The sequence below is a fragment of the Pelmatolapia mariae genome, linkage group LG6 (genome assembly GCF_036321145.2).
Source record: "Pelmatolapia mariae isolate MD_Pm_ZW linkage group LG6, Pm_UMD_F_2, whole genome shotgun sequence".
Lineage (NCBI taxonomy): Eukaryota > Metazoa > Chordata > Actinopteri > Cichliformes > Cichlidae > Pelmatolapia > Pelmatolapia mariae.
Genome location: NC_086232.1, coordinates 35,894,623 through 35,914,068, shown reverse-complemented (window position 1 = coordinate 35,914,068; position 19,446 = coordinate 35,894,623). Strand labels below are relative to the sequence as shown.

Genomic DNA, 19,446 nt, shown 5'->3' with positions numbered 1-19,446 from the left:
GGATGTTCTATTGAGACTCACAAATCAGAAAATTCAGTGGGGCCTTAAATCTTAACTCTAAACAAAATGAAAGTGGTGTATTTCCTTGAACATTTTACTCAAAAAAACATAAACAACACAGGCTGTTGGCTATAAATTGCTAATGCTACCTAGTGCAAAGTGTTAAGGCCAATGTATGACCCACTTTCAGTACAAGAGCGATAAATTTAGGTCAGATTAATGAGTCGTACCACAAACTAACCTGCTATTACCAATTTGAATTCTGTCTTATAAATCAAACTGTCTAACTGTACATACTCACTTGAGTGAGTAATTTCAACCACAATTTCTCTTATTTCTGCGGCCAACCTGCAGTACTTTTGAGGCCTAGCAGGGTGCCTCAACCCACACTTTAGGAACCACCGTTCTACTGCTCTAAAGCAGTAATATAGACTTGTACACATTTACATTTATTGTTGGAATCATAAATGGACAAAACATATAGAAAGATCAATTGCACAATTGTTCATGATGTCATCTTATGAGTAATACTGACCAGATATCAATATCATTCAGGGTTATTGTGACACTCTTAATATAAACACAACTTTACGATTTTAAATGTATAAACTGTAATTTATCTAGAAATTGTGCACAAAAAATGTATCACTTAAACACGAGGTGGTGCTGTTACACCATTATGGTCTTTTGAGTGCCAAAGTTTTGTACTGTGAGTTTATTTTGGAGGTATTCTGATGTATTCAGAGGTAAGAACCTCAACGACATCTCTGATATCTTTCTAGATTAATCTGGCAACCTTTTGAATTCAGATTAACGCTTTTAGTGATTGCTGTGCTTTCTGGGTTGGACTGTGTCTTTCTGTGTAAAATTACCGGTGGGCTGCATTTTCTTTTTGGGGGTAGGGGGATTTAATAGCTCCTACGAGCCACTTACCATCTACGAGCAATGCTAAGTGGCTACAGCTGAAGTGGATGTATCAGCAGCAGCAGCCTTACTTCTGCTGCCCGGTGGAAAAGAGGCTACTGCTGCTGCTGATAGGGAGCGGTGGGGGCGCTATCACCATGGTAACAGATTAAAGGCAAAGCTATTTCGGCGTTTCTGCTGCAGTAACTTCAAAATATGAACCCAAGAGGATTTTTTTTTCTAGAGTTAAATTATATTGGGGAGGTGATATTTCTATTTGGCTCAAATGCCACTTTTTCAAACTTCTTTGCTCCTTTAAACATCCCTAATGCAGCAGTGCCAACTCTTTCAGTGCGACGAGCAGAGAGCAGGGGGGAGGAGGAGGAGGATTGACAGCAGATGCCTTTGCAGCAGAGGACCAGAGAGGATGTATGTCCGTGTGTGGTGTTCCGGGACAAAATCCGCACATGTTTAAACGTTCACATATCGAAATTTAAACCGCGAGATTTCACGTGTTTGTGAGAGAAATCAAAGACAATCCAAAGCTCAGTGTCAGAGGGAATTCTTCTCTAAAGGAGATGGACGGGACGACCTGAATAGACGATTGGACCACTTCATTTAAAAGATGTATTTCGTGCTACGTGCTATCAGTTTTTTTCTTGATTAAATCAACTTGGATGTTCTATTGAGACCAGTCACTCAAAGCCTAGCTAACGATGGAGAGCGGAGTTTTTCTGCCTTGTCTGGATCAGTTCATGCTGAGCCCACTTGTCACTTGGGTAAGTGATGTACGATGCTCTGGTCTCCTCACAGATACTGTGATATCGACCTCAAGTCCCATATTCTCTTTGCTGTTTAGGTGAGGACATTCGTGCCAAATGATGGGGGCATGCACTTGGATTTTTCTGAATTGCTGGATGGAGTCTTTCTAAACGACATAATGACTCAAATGTAAGTCATTTCTTCGCTCTTGCTTCATGGTGTAGCATCCACTGATACTGTATGAAGCATCTGCTAACATTCTTATCCAGGGATCAACAGTACCAGCTTTGTTACTCTGCAGTAATAAAGGGGATCTTTGTAGTCAGCTGCAGACTTCCTCATTACTGACAGGTTCGGGTGTCTGACATAAATGTTAGAATTAGCATAAAAGTTACCCAGAGATGGACGGCTTGAGACAGACCAGACTGAAGGCAAGAGATTAACCAAAACATGAGAGACCTCATCCATACTGGCAAGATGCTACTTAAGAGATTATGATAGTTTTGCCTTATGTTCTGAGGGAATTACCCTCGTCCTTAGCAAACACTACCAAACCAGTGTGTTAAGCCTTCATGTGCAAGTTAAATGACACTTCAGAGATTGATAGATGACTCCTAACTAAAACTGAAGCACTCCAAAGAAAGAGGAAAAAACTATGATCGAGTGCACTTGTGGATAATGCTCTTTAGCCATTGCAAATCTATAGTATCCATTCACCCCACTTATCTCCCCAGGGTCACAATAACCAGTTCTACATGAAAAAAAAAAGTTGCACTGAAGGGAGGGGAAGAGGCGGGATAATCTCCTGGATTGGGAAGACCCTCTGGGATTAGGGCCTGGTGTTTAGTGCCACTGGGACACAGACGGGAGGGAGAAAGAGTACAGAAACAGGACAAACAGCACACAGAGGGAGACTCGGCAGCTCAGCATTATATTTGTGTCTGTTTCAATAATTATGCCTGACTCTTTTTACGCTTTGCCTTCTTCTTTTTATCAGCGTGTATAAAGCATATATATATGTTTTACTTTCTTAGTAATGAAATCTTACCTCTATAACAACCTATAACAACATCAAGCTTTAGAAACACAACAAAACAAAACTCCAGTTTGTTGGCAGGAAAGAATGATGTCACACAGGCTAAAGTTGGGAATGAATAGGGATCTTGTGAATGTTTCCGAGTCAAGATTTCTATCAGTTGCGGCTTCTTCTTATCCAAACATGTTAATTATGTTTGACTGCTTGTTGGTTGGTTTGAAAATGGCAGTAATGTCAAGTAAAACACTTTTATGTTACATTTTTCAGAAATCCTTCAGCTGCATCTCAGGGTACAAAGAAAATGAGCAAGGATCCAAGTCAGAGGATCCAGAACCTGAACTTTCTCGTGCAGCAGATCAAGACATTTTACCTGGTGAGTTCCCTTTTTTTTAGAGATACAGCAGCAGCTAAGCTTTCAATCTCCCTTAACATCAGATTATAATATAGTCTGGGTTTACTTTAACTTCAACATACTGGATGACTTAGCAGATCAACTAGTTCTTCTTAAGATGCATGGCCTAAATTTCAGTCATGTGAACATCTGTGTAATCGGCACAGGAACGGCATTAGAGCACAGCCAGAGCCAGAGTAAAGCTGCAGTCAGAGTCACAGACAGAGCTTTAGACTGACGTATAAAGTTGCAAGATTCATGGGCAGACACCAGTGGTGTTAAAATCTTGGATTTTCTGTCTGTGTCAGAGTAATTAAGCACAATTTAACCCTTGAAATCAGTCAGAATCACCAGAGAAGCGATTTCACTGAGAACAGGACAATGAATTGATTATCTTAAGAAAGAAATAGTTTTTTGCTTGTTACCACACAAATGAAACCACAGTAACAGTATTTCTACTGTAGTTGCTTTTTGAAAACATACAGTTATGTCTGCTAGTTATGTTATTAATAGTACCTCTGCACACCAACACAATGCATTTTAAATCAAAGAGTCAACATTCAATGAAGTTCAGACTTTGATCTTTAATTCAAGGAATCAAAAAATGCATTAATTGTTTAGGAATTATACTCAATTTTATACAGATCATCTATTTTCATACTAATCTTAGAGGCTGAAAAGTAACAGAACAATTGACAAGGTCAGTAATGAGGTCCAAAGGGATGTCCATGCAAGTGAAGATAATCTTTAGACTGAAAAACTAGAATCAATCTGTCAGAAACTTTAACAGTGGACAAATTATTCTTTTGCAGTTCAGTTAATGCTATACTTACGTTAAACGCATCAAGTTAAAGCTGAAACTCTGCACTCTACTTCTCTATACAGTAACATTACACAAACAGCTATATTACACAAACTGTGTCACGATCCAAAGACTTCAGGACCCAACTGTACACATTTTAAGCTGTTTGTCCCCAGTGAATGGAAACAGAGACAGTTTGAGATAAACTGCAGCTTGCCATGTTTGTTTTTGCATTAAAATTATTATTAGTAAGGCACTGTAGATCTAGGGCATCTAGAAGTGTTGCAGTCTATTTTTGGTTATTTTCATTCTCTAAGATCAGTTAAAAGACTTGACCACTCCACTGGTTTAACTGGAACTTTGTCAGTGTGTGAACATGGTTCAAAGTTACAAGGCTAACATGTTTAGTATGTATGACGCTGTCTACAATTACAACATGAGTATAGCATCTAGCTTGCTGTCATTTAATAATTTGTGCTAAACAAATAGTGCAGCTGCAGCTGTTTGAATTAGTATATTTTTGTTTGATTTTGACCTAATGGAGCTAAAGCTTACATTAAGGAGATGCAGTGATTCAATATGAAAGAGACAGAATTATAACAAGTGCAGTTCTATAGAGGAGCTTTCGCATAAGGTTCAGAAAGAAAGGATGATGGGAAACTTAGGCAGGGACAAGGCTGCACCAAGCAGTTTTACAGAATTTCACCACGGCACCAGGGAAACTGGCTCTGTCATTTACCCATTCAGAGCACTCACCATTTGTTGGCAGTGTTTCTATACATGTATTTGAGCAGGTCCTATGTGCTGTACATACATACATCTCCATCTATTCAAACACTTTGGCTAGAATGCAAGAAGTGTTTTGTCGTTGTTTCACTTTAGCCCAAATGTGTTTTTTCTCTTTTCTGTCTCTTCTTTTGTAGGATAATCTGAGACAATTAATCATGACTCCTTTGCCAAATGTGTTGCTGCTTGGCAGGACTCCTTACTGTGGTATGCTCTTTAAAACGATTATACATTCCCAGTATGCACCGCTTGATTTTCAGTGGTCAGTGATTTCTGAATAGTTAACAATGAAAACCTTTGAGTCTGTAAAATGAAACAGACTCTTTTCAGCTCCTTCCGATAACATTTTAATTCAATTGCACGCCGCTATCAGTCTGATAGCCGCACTAACTTCTGATGGCAATGCTTCGGCAAGTGATGACCCAAATACACCAACCAGCGCTGTGTTCAGTTTAAATCCATGACAGCAGTCCTACTTCGATCCAGTGGGTTTGTTTTCCAATAATTCAATTTCTTTACTCTCATAGAACAAAGCCTGGATGAAATGAGGAAACTTTTGCTATTACTATTGGGATGTGCAGTTCAGGTAAATACTGAGTGATTCATATTTAAAAATGATGTTTATGGTCGGTTTCTGGGTCAAATTTGTGTGCATTTTTGCATTTTTACAGTGTGAGAAGAAAGAGGAGTACATTGAGAGAATCCAGACACTTGACTTTGAGACAAAAGCAGCAATAGCTGCTCATATTCAAGAGGTATTTGACTTTATATGACATATGCTTTGAATGCTACAGCGTTTTTGTACAGGTAATCATTTGTTTTTGTGCAGCTGTTTGTGTAGTTGCTGTGTATTGTATTATTCTTTCCTCAACTACGCTGATTGTCATGTCCCGTGTTTAACAGTTGACTCACAGTCAAGAGAATGTGCTGGATCTGCAGTGGTTTGAGTCAAGTGAGCTGCACCCCGATGAGATGGAGGCGGTAGTAAGGAACATGACCACACACCTCCGACACCTGCTGGATCAGAGGGATACCCATCTGGAGGTACTTAATTTTCATATTTACAAACAGTATTAACTACATATTTTTATAGGAACAAGGGATATTATTTTATTAAGATGCTTTTCATTTTAGACTGAGCTCAGATATTGCACACTCATCACTAATGTTCAACCTGTAGTATTAATCCTGCTTCCTATCTGCAGACTATAGCAGAGCTAATGCAGGAGAAAGAGGGTGTGGTAAGTGTGCTCAGTAGCCCCTCCAGCCCACAGTGTGCCAGCTACTCTCCTACAATTCAGCAGCAGCAGGTGGGGACCCAGCAACACCTTGCAGTGGAACTGGCTGACTCCAAGGCAAAGATCAGACGACTTAGACAAGAACTGTAAGTATGTGATAGGTGGAAAAAATAATTGTTTTCTTTGTTTGGTGACTAAAATTAGCTTAAAAAGTTAAGATATATTTTACACTAACTGGAGATCAGAACATTTTCATATCAAAGTTACTATATAGATTGGATCAACGTAAAAAAAAAAAAAAAAAGGCAAATTAATACAAAAGAGGTTCTAGTAAGGTGGCATTTTTGTAGCACTTTTCTGCCCAGATTTATTTCATCTGTTGTCCCCTTCATGTCACCAAAATGTTTGCAGAGTAAAGTGTTTGCTTTTCTCCCACATTAAAAGATTATTAGGTTAAGCATTGTAGAGTTCCTCCTAACGGTGCTGATTGGTAAATGGGTTTCCTCTGTGTAACTGCCAGTAGGGAATAAATAGGAGGCAGAGAGAGAGAGAGAGAGCGATAGTACAGGATAAGAGATGCCCTGCAGAGTTTGGCCCACATTACTGCCTGCTTGGCAGGTTCAATGCCTATGCACTACCACTGACCCATATTTGCTCTGCATATCTGCAGATACTGCACACGCGAACACACGCACGCTAAAGCTGATCCAATCAAGATCTCAGTTCCATCATTGCTGTCCATCCTATCAGGCTCACATACTGTTCAGAAACACAATGTCACATAAAGCCATGCTCTGATTTTTTTGAATGGCCTTAGACTATTCTTTTTTATATAAGAAAATGAACACACTTTTTTTTGTCATCAGCATGTGGGAAGGAAAGAAATGGAGCTTAACAGCTAATGTTTGAACCATTTTGTCAGAATTGCTTATATTTCTGTTATGCTTACTTATTATTTAAACATTTTCAATTCATGTTTAAAATGTAGTGCATGCTAACCTCCCAACTTTATGTCTCTCTGTGCTCCACACCTGACACCAGAGAGGAGAAGAGTGAACAAATGCTGGACTGCAGACATGAGTTGGAGAACATGGAGGCTGAGCTGAAGAGAATCCAGCAGGAGGTCTGAAGTCAAAGAACACGTTGAAAAAAAAAAAATCACAGCTCCTTGTAATGTGACAAACAGTAACCTCCTGACCTCTCTGCAGCTTATGCAGATTATTGAATACTGTACTTTGCTGCAGCTCCATGCTTAATAACTACTAACTTAAACCTCTGAACACTGACTCAGATGTACAGCTAAAGCCCCTGTGGATTTGTCTGCTCGGGAAATCTCAATTTGCATTTGTGGCTTAGATGGTCACACTAGTTAACATGGTTCATATATTTATAACAATTAAATATTTTGTGAAAATAAAAGCAGTATTTAATTTCTTATAGCCATTTTTGTCTAGTGGAATGGAAAAAGTTATTATATCACCTTAAATTTTATATTGTTGTGAAACAATCATGATCTTTGTCTCTAAAGGTTCTTTATAAATCACATTTTACTTACTTACTTACTTATATGTGCCTTGGCTTTCCCTGATAAAGTTATCACATGACAACAGATTGGATGTTCACGCCTTATCATACCAAAAACACACAAATCTACCATTCGTGTTTCCAACTAAAATAAGTCAGTGTTCTCTGCTGTTTTAGCTATTTGATGTTGAACTGATGTTTGATGATGAACTTTAGAGTTTATGGCAGAAATTTCTGACTATAAAAAGCTGTATCAAGCTTAAGACTTTTTTGTTATAAATCATTCTTTTCTCTTAACTTTACCAGAATTCCCAGTTGCTTCTGGATGCACGCACAGCCCGCACTTACCGTGATGAACTTGATGCCCTGAGAGAGAGAGCCATCAAGGCGGACAAGCTGGAGAGTGAAGTGGGACGCTACAGGGAGCAACTGCACAAGATGGAGTTCTACAAAGCCAAAGTGGAGGTTGAGGCAGAATAAATACATGTAGAACATACATGCATACATTACAAACATACAATAGACTTTTAATTAACTATTGTAGTGAAAGATTCAAATAAAGAGAAATATGATGATTGGGTGGGCTTCAGTGTGGTTTAGTATTTAAGGTGAATTTAAATATTTTTTCATGTTTCAGGAGCTAAAGGAGGATAACAGGGTACTCCAGGAGACTAAAGAGGTTTTGGAGGATCAGCTTGAAGGCTGGAGGGCACGCTCAGATAAAATCCACCAGCTGGAGAAACACAATCTGCTGTTGAAGGCCCAGGTCCATGACATGGAACAGGTCAGACATCTCCACAGAGTTTACCAGAAATATCATTTAAAATATCTGGAAGGTTAGATTTCATCTTTAATGTTCATCTAGCTTGTTCACCAGCTGGACAGGTAGCGCTCTTATACCACCGCTTATAGTTTGGGTTTTCACTTAAGGAGAGGGAGGCAGATCGGAGGCGCATTGAGGAATTGCAAACGGACAACTTGGCTTTGTGTTTGGCACAGAGGAGGAGTATGGAGGAGTCCCAGCACCTAGGCTGGGAGTTAGAGCAACTCTCCAAGACCACAGAAAGCTCCCAGGGTAAGAGTGGGTGTAAAGAAGGAGTAATGAGAGCTTAGGTTAATCTACAATATATTGCCAAAAGTATTCACTTACCCATCCAAATCACTGAATTCAGGTAGTGTGCAGAGGTGACCAACTTTCTGCAGAGTCAGTCACTACAGACCTCCAAACTTCATGTGGTCTTCAGATTAGCTCAAGAACTGTGTGTAGATAACTTCATGGAATGGTTTTCCATGGTTGAAGAGCTGTATCCAAGCCTTACATCTCCAAGTGCAATGCAAAGCACTGGATACAGCGGTATAAAGCACGCCCCCACTGGACCTTAGAGAATTGGAGACATGTTCTCTGGAGTGACGCATCACACTTCCCCATCTGCCAATCCAATGGATAAATCTAGGTTTTGTAGTTTTCCAGGAGAACATTACTTTTATGACTATATTATCCCAAGTGTAAAGTTTGGTGGAGGATGGATTATGGCATGGGATTGCTTTTCAGTTGGGCTCGACCCTGTCACGGCTGCGTAGCCGGTGTGGCACAAAAGCAGACACGGAAGAGTAAACTCAGTGTATCAAAAGGCGAGCCATTTATTTGGCTGAAAATACATGAACATAAAACAAGGCAAAGAGAGCTGGGGAAAAAAACTAAACTGAAACCTAAACGGTGAATAAACTAAGATTAACTATGAAAACTGTCAACATTAACATGAATCTGAAAAGGTGCATGCAAAACTATAACGTGAAAAAAACAATGAACAAGCATCTGATCAGAAAGCATGAAATCAACCTGAAACCCAGAGTGACGTAATACAAGACAAACAGACGACCTGACACTGAACAGTGGAAAGAGGACTTAAATACACGGAAGGGTAATGAGGGAAGTAGAAACACATGGGGAAACACAGCTAACACATGGACCTGACCCCACAGGGAAAACAAAACTAAACACACTGAACATGGAAACACAAGACTTTCAAAATAAAACAGGAAACACGGAGAGACGTAGACATGATAAAACAAGCTTGACACTTCAAAACAGAGACAAAAAAAATGCATGACAGACTGACACAGAAGACAGGAAAAGACTCAAACCAGGAGTTTGGCCTGAAAGAGCTTGACTGGCCTGCACAGAGTCCTGAGACTACAAGCCAGGCATTCTCGTCCAACATCATGTCCAACCTCAGAAATGCGCTTCTGGATGAATGGTCAAAATGTTCCATAAACACACACCTAAACCTGGTGGAAAGGCTTCCCAGAAAAATGTGAAGCTGTTATTTCAGGAAAGGATGGGCCGACATCATATTAAACCCTGTGAGTTAAGAATGCTGTGCCATTCAAGTTCATATGCGTGACTACTTTTTGGCAATATAGTGTACTTTCCAGTGAGAGTAGATAAGGATAAGTTATGTAAAGGTGTGCATGCATTATTGTGCCGTCTCTTAAATATGTTATTTACTTGAAATACTCAACAATCAAGCTTAAGATGTGACTTTTATTGTCTTTGTTAAATGAATCTCTGTTACAAAAAGTGAATCAGAGGCATGTCTGTACCTTTGAGTGGAGCTTCTACTGATAGCAAACTTATTTTTAAATATATTTTTGTAAATAGCAGCACTGCAGAATGTGAAAGTGACCAGTTAATAACATTCCTAGAAAAGTGAGCTATTTTCATTTGCTTCTCTCAAGCTTCTTGCAAACTAACTGTGTCTGTGTGTGTTTGTCAAAGGCCAGCAGACCCTGAGTGAGGAAGTCAGTGAGAGGGCCTGCAGTCGATTGCTGAAACTGGAGAAAGAGAACAAACATCTCCTGAAGACCATAGAGGAGCTCAGAGCTTCTGTTAATAACATTACACAAACCAAACATAGCCACCTGGCGATGTGTAGTAACAACTGTACCTCATCAACAGACGAGTCCTCAGTGTTGCAGACCTCCTGCTCAAATGCTAAAAATCACTCTAATGGAGTCTCCCTCAGTATTGTAACAGAGTCGATGCTAACTGGGGATTTAAGCTGCCATCAGCAGCTAGACACCGAGGAGCTGGAGCGAGTCCAGAGTGTGAACCATCTCCCAGATAATCCAGAGCGTAATATCCAGGAGAAAGGACAGCTAGAGGATGGAGACAGTGGAGACCATTTCAAAGAAAGGATGTCTGATTTGGAAGTCTTAGAAAACAATCACAATAGGCGCCATTGTTTTGTGCGGTCACATGATCACTCGCCTGGCTCAAAGAACAGCAGTCCCCGCCATGAAAGCATCTTCACAGGTCTGCCAACACGCTCCTCCTATGCCAGCAAGCACACACAGCGGCTAGAGGCCAAGTGCAGGGCCCTGGACACAATAAATCAGCATCTACAAACTTCACTTGACAACACTGGTAGGTACCATAGAAAATAAGTAATGTTTTTGTACTTATATAGCAAAACATTTTCAGATTAATTTATTTCTTCTATCATTCTCCATTTTCAAGACCGAAAGGTTCAGCGTCTAGAGGCAGAGGTTGAGGAGCTGGAAGCAGAGAATCAGAGCCTGCAGGCCTCTTTAGAGGAACTTCGCATCTCTGCAAGACGCCTGGAGCAGTTAGAAACAGAGAAGCAGACCCTGGAGCATGAAACAACTGCCCTGGAGAGAGACAAGAGGCAGCTAGAGAAAGAGAATCGACGACTCCGGCAACAGGTGGACAATCTTTTTTTTTTTTTTTAAAGATAAAAGATATCAGTTTTCTAGCATTAGATAATGTTTGGAAACCTTACATTTGAATAAAATATCGACTGTTCTCCTTTCCTGTATTTCAGGCTGAAATCCAAGAAGCCAAATTAGACAGCAGTAATGTCTGTATGGCTAGCTTGGAAAGGGAGATGCGTTTTCTTGTAAAGGAAGTGGACGGATTAAGGGAAACTGCTGAGAGGGTCAAAGGCCTGGAGAGAGACAACAGAGAACTGACCAAGCAGGCTGCTATCGACCAGAGAACCCTGGCAACCCTCAGAGAAGTGAGGACTGACTGGATGCATAACATGACCTACAGCGTTTAATACATTTATTAGACTGTCACCCAATCTAAGGTTTATGCCAAAGCTGGCCTAACCGTACTGGTAATTACTAAATGATTTTATTTTGTGTTTCTGTAATCATTAATACACCAGAAGCACAAGCTTTTTATATCAACATTACATTTTTAACACTAAAATAAAAATATTGTTGTTATTCATGAATTTTCAAATTTATAGTTTTACTAAAAAAAACTGAAAAAATAGTAAAGAACATCAGTATTTTTTTTTTATTAAGATCCCAAATTTTAATTGTTTACTTGCAGTAAAAATTGTCTACTTTGCTGGCTCAAATTTTGGTATAAACACATGAATTCATATTGTTATTTACCTAATAAATAACAATATGATTTTTAGTTTTACACAAGCTTTTGACAGATTTCTAAAATATTCGTATTTTCTTTATTTTTTATGAGTGGTGGTCTAATAAATGTGTTAAGCACCTTAACTTTTAGTGGCAGTCTTCATACAACTACTTCAGGACAACTAAATGACATTGCCATCCCTTACATAATTTCCTTAGGGATTAATAAAGTATTCTGATTTTGATTCTGATTAAGCAATACTGCTATTATGGAAACCTGTTTGTTTTATTGAAATGTATTGTCTATCTTTAGGAGCTAGTTAGCGAGAAGCTGAGAACCCAGCAAAGAGACAATGAACTAGAGAGGCTTTCCCATGAGCTGGAAATGAAGGTCCTGAACCAGGAGAGTGCACATCAGGCTGAACTAGAGAGACCAGATAACAGGTCTGTGCATACTCTTTGGAGCTTTCTGTTCCCATCACATAACTATTTAAGAGAATGTTATAACACATGCAAAGTTTTATAACGCAAAATAATTTTCTATACACAGCAGGTTCAAAATGCTTGAGTCTGAGCTGGAGACATCTCTGAAAAAGTCTCTGCAAATAAAAGACAATAAGTTGGCTTCTTTGGAGGCCCGTCTGCAGGAATCCTCCTCTCTGAATCAGCAGCTGCGCCAGGAACTAAAGAGTGTAAGGAGTAAAGTTAAGCTTTCCAGACCTGCTAGTTTCTCTGGATCCACATGAACGACTGTCTTCCATCACACAGGTGAAGCTGAGCTATGAAGCCCTGCAACAGAGGCAGGAGGAGGAGAGGACAACATCAAGTTCCACACCTCCAAGAGAAACTGGCAAGGCCATGAGTGAATGGCTACGTGAAAGTCAGGAAGCTACCAAAGAACTGCTGAAGCTAAAAGATCGCCTCATTGAAGTCGAGAGAAATGTAAGTGACATTGTGTGTGTGAGAGAGATTGGGTGAATGAGACTCGTAGTAAAAAGTGCTTTGAGTGCTCAGTTAAAATAGAAAAGTGTCTAAATAAGTAGCAGTCCATTTACATTTCTGTAAACACATAAAGAGGAACATAGAACACATAAAGCTGTACAATATTAAATTATATCTTGGGTTCCTGTACACAGAGATTCCCTATTTTTGATAATGGCACACAAATTATCCTAAAGCTAATACCACGCTACAGTTTGTCATAATATCTTCCTGCTCTCTTATGCAGAATGCGACACTGGAGGCAGAACGCCAGGCTTTACAAGCCCAGCTAAAACAGCTGGAAAGTCAATCTGACAGCCAGCAGGCTCAGGTCCTTGCCCTGCAGCGGCAGGCTGCCTCACTTCAGGAGAACAACACAGCATTGCAGACACACAATGCAACCCTGCAGGTGTCATTACAATACACACTAGTCTCTGTAACAGAATTCACATAAAAGCTTCTGTAATATCCTCTGGTAAGCTTCTGCTCTTGTAAACAGCATACACAAACTATTTATGTTACATTAATTCCTTGGTGTTTTTCTCCAGGTGGAAAAGTCAACACTGAATTCACAGAGCGCCTCCCTTATGGCCCAAAACACTCAGCTGCAGCAGCAGCAGTCTAAGGCAGAAAGTGAACGGGACAGTGCTATACATGAACGTGAAGAGCTGCGTGGTGCTCAAGAGCAGCTGTTACGAGATCACGAGCGCCTGGCAGTTCTGCATGAGCGACAAGCCATGGAGTATGAGGCCCTGATGGGCAAGCACGGCTGTCTGAAAAATGCCCACCGCACACTGGAACTGGAGCATCGCACTCTTCAAGACAGGTAGGTCACAAGAGAGCTGTGGACGATGGTAAAATTTTGCATACAAGTTCATTTAAACCACTTGTCTTAAGGATCATTCATATCTTTAATCTGAGCATTGCCAGTTAACCTAAACCCAAACATGAACTTCATATTCATGTTTGGATTTGTTTTTGTATTGGGGAAATATTTAGATACAACAGCCTGTTGCAGCAACGTAGCAAATTAGAAGACCTGGAAAAAGCCCTCAAGGAGGAGCAGATGAGGATGGCTTTGGAGAAAGAACAGCACAGGACAACCGCCGCTGAGTGCTGCAGGCTCCGTGATGAGAAAGACTGGTGAGAACATGCATGCACACAAACCTACACACACACATAAACTCCAGAGCATGTATATATATGTGGATATATCAACAAAGGAAATTTTTCTCATGATACACAATTTTTTAAGGCTGAACCAGACATACCGCCAGCTTCTTAACGATAACGAGGCGCTGACATCGGATCACAAGCAGCTCAAGAGCCAGCTGAATGAGGCCAAGCTGGAGCACACGTGGCTAGAGGCAGACTTTTCAAAGCTCAAAAAGGACTATCAGCAGCTCGACATCACGTGCACAAAACTCACAAATCAGTGTGAGGTATGCTTTAAAATCCTGTGAACAATCTGATGGTTGCATTAAAAAAACAACTTTCAACCATTTTTTCCAAATGCTTAACCAATTCAGAATTCCAAGGGGGCTGAAACCTATCAAACCTATTTTCACAATTGCATATCAGTGCATGCTTTTGATAGATGTTTATTTATAAGCATGCATGTTCATCTGACGCTTAGCTGCTGAGCCAGTTGAAGGGCAACCTCGAGGAAGAGAACCGCCACCTGCTCGCCCAGATTGAGACCCTGATGCTACAGAACCGGACTTTGCTGGAGCAGACTATGGAGAGCAAAGATCTCTTTCATGTTGAAGAACGCCAGTATATGTAAGTGCACAGGACAATAGTAAGTTTACCATGATCAAATCTTCATGCTATAGTATTTTGCTAATGGACTTAACAATGTTTGGTACCTGCAGACAACAAAACATATCGCTAATTAGGATATCAAAAATGCCACTTTAGTGAGACCAAAATTCTATTGCTGATTAACCTATATTCTCTCTTTTCAGTGACAAGCTTAATCATTTGAGGAGGCAGAAAGAGAAGCTGGAGGAAAAGATAATGGACCAATATAAGTTTTATGAGCCCTCGCCTCCTCGCAGGTAAGGGGACACCTTTAGCTTCATGTTTATGTTGATGAAACAAGTTATATAACTTTTTACATAAATTCCAGTTCATAGAGACAGTTATTTGATCAATTAAGGCAATTTCATAGCATGGAACATGATTCATTTGTATGTAGTCATATTTCTGGCATGTGGCATGTGAATGCATAAGGATAAAGCAAAGTGAAATGTTCAGTGCATCATGGTAAGACCCTCAGCAGCCTGAGCCTATAGCTGCATAACTCAGGCTAGCTTCAGGCTCACCTGAGTCGCTCTTATACTAATTAGAGGATCTTCATACCTGAAGGCTGTGCCTCCTGTTCTACTTTTGGAAACCATTGGAACTGGAAGTAAGCCTGCACACTGAGAGTGAAGGTCTCTGTTGGGATACATCTTTAAGATATTCCTGAATGAACTTCAAGTATTGATTGTTTAATCTGATCACAAGAATTTCAAGCTTAATTCGATGGGTAAGTGGTGATGCTTAACCACCTTGATGCCCAGTGCATTTTCTGTGCAGGCCATCCTCTGTGTTATGTCCGTAGAGTATTTTATTTCCCTTGAATTATCTGCTCTTCCACAGACGTGGGAACTGGATTACTTTGAAGCTGAAGAAGCTGATGAAATCCAATAGCCGCGAGCATGGGCCTGAACGCCCACCCACACCCACACACTCAGGCGTTCCTGAGCCTCAGCTCTCCTGTCACGACAACAGTTCTTTCATCAGCTCAGATGGCTCTGGAGGCTCAGCCTCCACATCAGCATGTGATGTCATCTCACCCCAACGTAACAGCAGTGAGTATTTCCTTCTCAAATTCAAAAGCTCATCATCAGAGCTGAAACATGCAGATCATACAGGTGCGTTCATGTAAGATCCAATTCACGACCACTGTACAGAGATGCATAAGTGAAGTGATGGACAAATCAGTCCTTCATCTACATGTGAAGGATGCTCATCTTCCCAGAATTTGACAAAAAAGCCATTTTCTGCCTTAAGATTTTCCATCAAGGTGCGAAAACTGAAATAAATATGTGTACTTTAAACTAAACCTGTTTCCACATCATTTATATGTGCATTTTGATAACTATACATATACCAACGGCAGTGTGTGAACAAACTAGTTATCAGTAACTAAGAAGGAAAACTTACGAAGCATACTTAGTATATTAAAAATCAGAGTATGTTGTGTGTGTGTCATGTTCAAGGCATCATTCTGTCCAGTGCATCAGGTGTGTCAAGTTTCTTGAGGAATCCTCAGTATTTCTCCCCTTTGTCTTTCTCTTGTCTTTATATTTTATTCACTCCTCCCAACACCCACGGCTCTCTTTTCCCCTTGTCTTTGCCCTTCCTACTTCTCCCCTCTCTTTCTTTCCCCTTACTCTCTGCTGGCATCCACACCCTCCCTTCTATCTGTTCTGCGTGTCTCCCATGTGGTCACACTTAAAAAGCCACTCTGAAAATGTTTCCCCGTATGAGGAACCGGCTGAAGGACAGAGACAAAGTCAAGTCCCTGTTTCGGCGTTCCATATGTAAGAAAGACTGTGGTCCGTTGTCTGGCTTCATCTTGCCCTTTTTACTCTCTTACTTCAGTAATTCCAACAGCTTTGTGCTTTATGCTTTTTTTAATGCTAGCATACCACTAACTCATATCTGATTTGTCATTGTCCCCAAGTTCTAAAATAACTGGGTAAAGTGTTAGCAGTGTGGACATCATTGGCAACCTCATTTCACCAGCCTAATTTAAAGTTATTTGTTATGATATTGCATGTTCTTGCAGATACAGCCTGCTGCAGGACTTATTTTCTAACAGAGTGGCTATATTTGGAACAGTGTGGGGTATTTTATTAGAACCACAGAGGTCAAAGAAATGCTGCATTGCAGGAAGAGACTTTTGTGGCAGTAGCTTTGTAATCCCAGGCTGCAGTGAGAGCGAAACAGATTGAGATTATAATGTAAAAGCTCCATCCTTTACATCTGTTTATATAGTGACCACACTACTGAAAAAAAAACCCTTCACAGCCATTTCATCTTTCTGTTCCTTTACATCATCCACATCCCACTTCTTCCATTCTTTCATCCAACAATGAAGCCCTGAGCAGCTTAGTCTGTCCCTCGCCCCCATTAGAGGTAAACTGCTTGCCTGACAGCTCAGTACAGCTGGAAGAGTCAGAAGCTGATGTGGAGGAAAGCAGGAAAGACCCACTGACCTCATCATTTACCGACTCAATCTCGTCCATCCTCCCCCTTCCTCATACCACCACTCTGCCATCTGTCCATCTCAACAGCACCACCACTGACATTGTTCCAGATGTTTCTGAGCTGTGGGCGACAGGTAGAGGTATCCATTAACCAGTGTTTGTTTTGTTTTTGTTTTTTCTTTTGTTAATTTTAATTGATTATATAGTAGAATAAAGTGCAGAGTAATTAAATTAAACACTGTCATGCACTGTTCTTGCCTAAGCATAGAAAAGTGTCATTCACACAATAATTGTTTTATTTTTGCCCCACAGATAAGCATTCAAATGACAGCAATTTGCCATCTGGACTTGAGGACAATGATGAGCTGCAAAATCACGGTAAAACCTTTGGGATACTCATTTAGAGGATTCAACAAACATGCAGGAATTAAGACTAAATCCATCAAATCGCAATCATGACCTTGTTTCATATTAATCTCTATGTTGATCCTTAGTGCCAGCAACTGTTAACTGCTGCTCCCTATTGGTCATTTAGCATATCAAGGTGAAAGAGCAGAGAGATGTTTTTTTAAAGTTTTTTAAAATGATTTTCATATAAATTTTAGCTCTGAAAAAACATTGTAATCTCTTTTCAGGGCTGAATTGCGCTGAGAGCAGGGCCCAAAGTGAGAGCAGTGTTGAGTTCAACCTGAGCCTGGAGAATGAGCCGTGGTCAAATGGAAGCAGCCCTGTCCAGCACCCTCCATCACGTCGTTCTTCCTCCTCCTCCTACCAACCACCCAGTGATGCCTCAACCCCCCAGCACACAAAGCAGCAGCACAGAGAGAAAGCCTCTACCATGCCTACTGCTAACAGTAAGATTTCAGATATCCAATGTGAACCAAAACAGAGAGATCCTGTTCTGCCTCAGGACTTCTGGCTTAGAAGGGGCACAAAAAGTATTCGAAGAGGGTCAAGGGGGAAGATGACAAGGCGCGCATCAGATTCAGGAGGTACAGGCAAAATCAATCCAGGACTCAATGGGATGAATCCTAAACTGAGCACAAGCAAAGCTGAAACTACCAAAGCCTCTGCTTGTTCACCAATCACAGTGTTGTATGTTCAGGGCAAGTCATCCTCAATGTCTGGCTGCCTCAACTGCTTCTCTTCCCCGATGGGAAAAGAAGGGCGGCTAAAAGGGCCGTGGTCTCCCAAAAGTCTCCCTCGCGCAAGCAGTGTCATTTCAACAGCAGAGGGCTCATTCCGACGATCCAGTGTCAGCAGTGACTACAAGGTGATAGTCAAGACTGACCTGCTCCCTGTCCAGGTTTCAGAGTATTCAGAGAGCAATATTAAGGAAGAAGCAGCAAGCCCGAATCAACAACCAGAGCCAGAGATTAAGAACAGTGAGCCTGCACCCATTCCTCCTGTCAAACCTCCAAGAGACCCAGCAGCTGTGCAGGAGCCACTTTTTGACTCCTCATTCACTTTCAAATCTGTCTTTTCCAGTACAATCTTTGGTGATTCTGTGGTTACCACCACAACTAGTCTAGATGGGCTTGACACCAACCGAACCGTCCTCTGTCAAAATTCACCTCTGGATCAAACCTGTTCACGAGAAATCTCAAAATCTGTCGAAAACACACCGCAAACAGTTCTTAATATGGCAGATGAGCAGAGTCAAAATCCAGAGCATGCAGCTGGGCTGGAAGGGAAAGACGAGCAGATCACAATTGCATGAAAGCAGCCGTCACTGTCACATCACTGTACAATTAGTCACTCAAATAAAGCAGGTGGCTATGAAGCAATTATTCATCACAGCACACAAGGATTTTAAGCAATCAGTATGTTTGCACTATATTACACTGGCTACCTAAGTACATAACTCTTATAAAAGTGTGTTCAATAAAAAGACATTCTGAAAATGTATTTTACATTGCTTTAGTAATCAACCTGAGCAGCAGATCAAAAGTGTTACAGTATTATTTACACATTGGTTATTGTTTTGCACAAATGATGTTTAATTTTATTTAGTGATGAGTAGATAGATCTCCTGTTTAACCTCTAATTAATTAGATTTGTGCGTGTCATTCAGACCTTGTACTTGTAAATATATTCGTGTTTGCCAAAAATATTGTATTCATTTTTGTAACTTCTATTTATGTTCTGTTCCTCATACATGAGTTATAACTTATTATGCACTGCTTTTAGAGTCTCTTTTATTTTGTATTTGAATCTGAGGTGGGAAGTGTTGTTCATATGTAAGACATGTGTATATCTTCTACCACGTGAACGCTATTTTCCCTTAAATAAAGAAACCTGTGCAAAATGTGAAAATTTTTTGCTCGTCATTCTTTTGTAACCTGGGCCCGCCCCGTGTT

The 19,446-nt window shown here is 40.5% G+C and overlaps 1 protein-coding gene across 7 annotated transcripts; it reads left to right on the top strand.

The window, feature by feature from the left end:
* The first annotated feature begins 1,289 nt into the window (after positions 1–1,289).
* LOC134629443 (girdin-like) lies at positions 1,290–19,417 on the top strand. Of its 7 annotated transcripts, none has more exons than XM_063476766.1 (29): positions 1,290–1,682; positions 1,763–1,854; positions 2,969–3,074; positions 4,818–4,887; positions 5,208–5,266; positions 5,352–5,435; positions 5,584–5,724; positions 5,886–6,064; positions 6,960–7,041; positions 7,749–7,907; positions 8,080–8,226; positions 8,355–8,517; positions 10,222–10,869; positions 10,963–11,168; positions 11,288–11,482; positions 12,157–12,287; positions 12,397–12,535; positions 12,612–12,785; positions 13,072–13,233; positions 13,373–13,650; positions 13,824–13,967; positions 14,080–14,266; positions 14,461–14,606; positions 14,792–14,884; positions 15,471–15,682; positions 16,337–16,417; positions 16,978–17,220; positions 17,399–17,464; positions 17,722–19,417. In XM_063476766.1, the coding sequence occupies exons 1-29, from the start codon at positions 1,620–1,622 to the stop codon at positions 18,804–18,806; spliced, it is 5,535 nt and encodes a 1,844-aa protein (XP_063332836.1). In that variant the 5' UTR covers positions 1,290–1,619; the 3' UTR covers positions 18,807–19,417. The 7 variants fall into 7 exon arrangements, with proteins under 7 accessions (XP_063332836.1, XP_063332835.1, XP_063332839.1 ...); XM_063476765.1 differs by having other exon boundaries at positions 12,394–12,535; XM_063476769.1 differs by having other exon boundaries at positions 1,291–1,682; positions 8,442–8,517; positions 12,394–12,535.
* Positions 19,418–19,446: the final 29 nt, after the last annotated feature.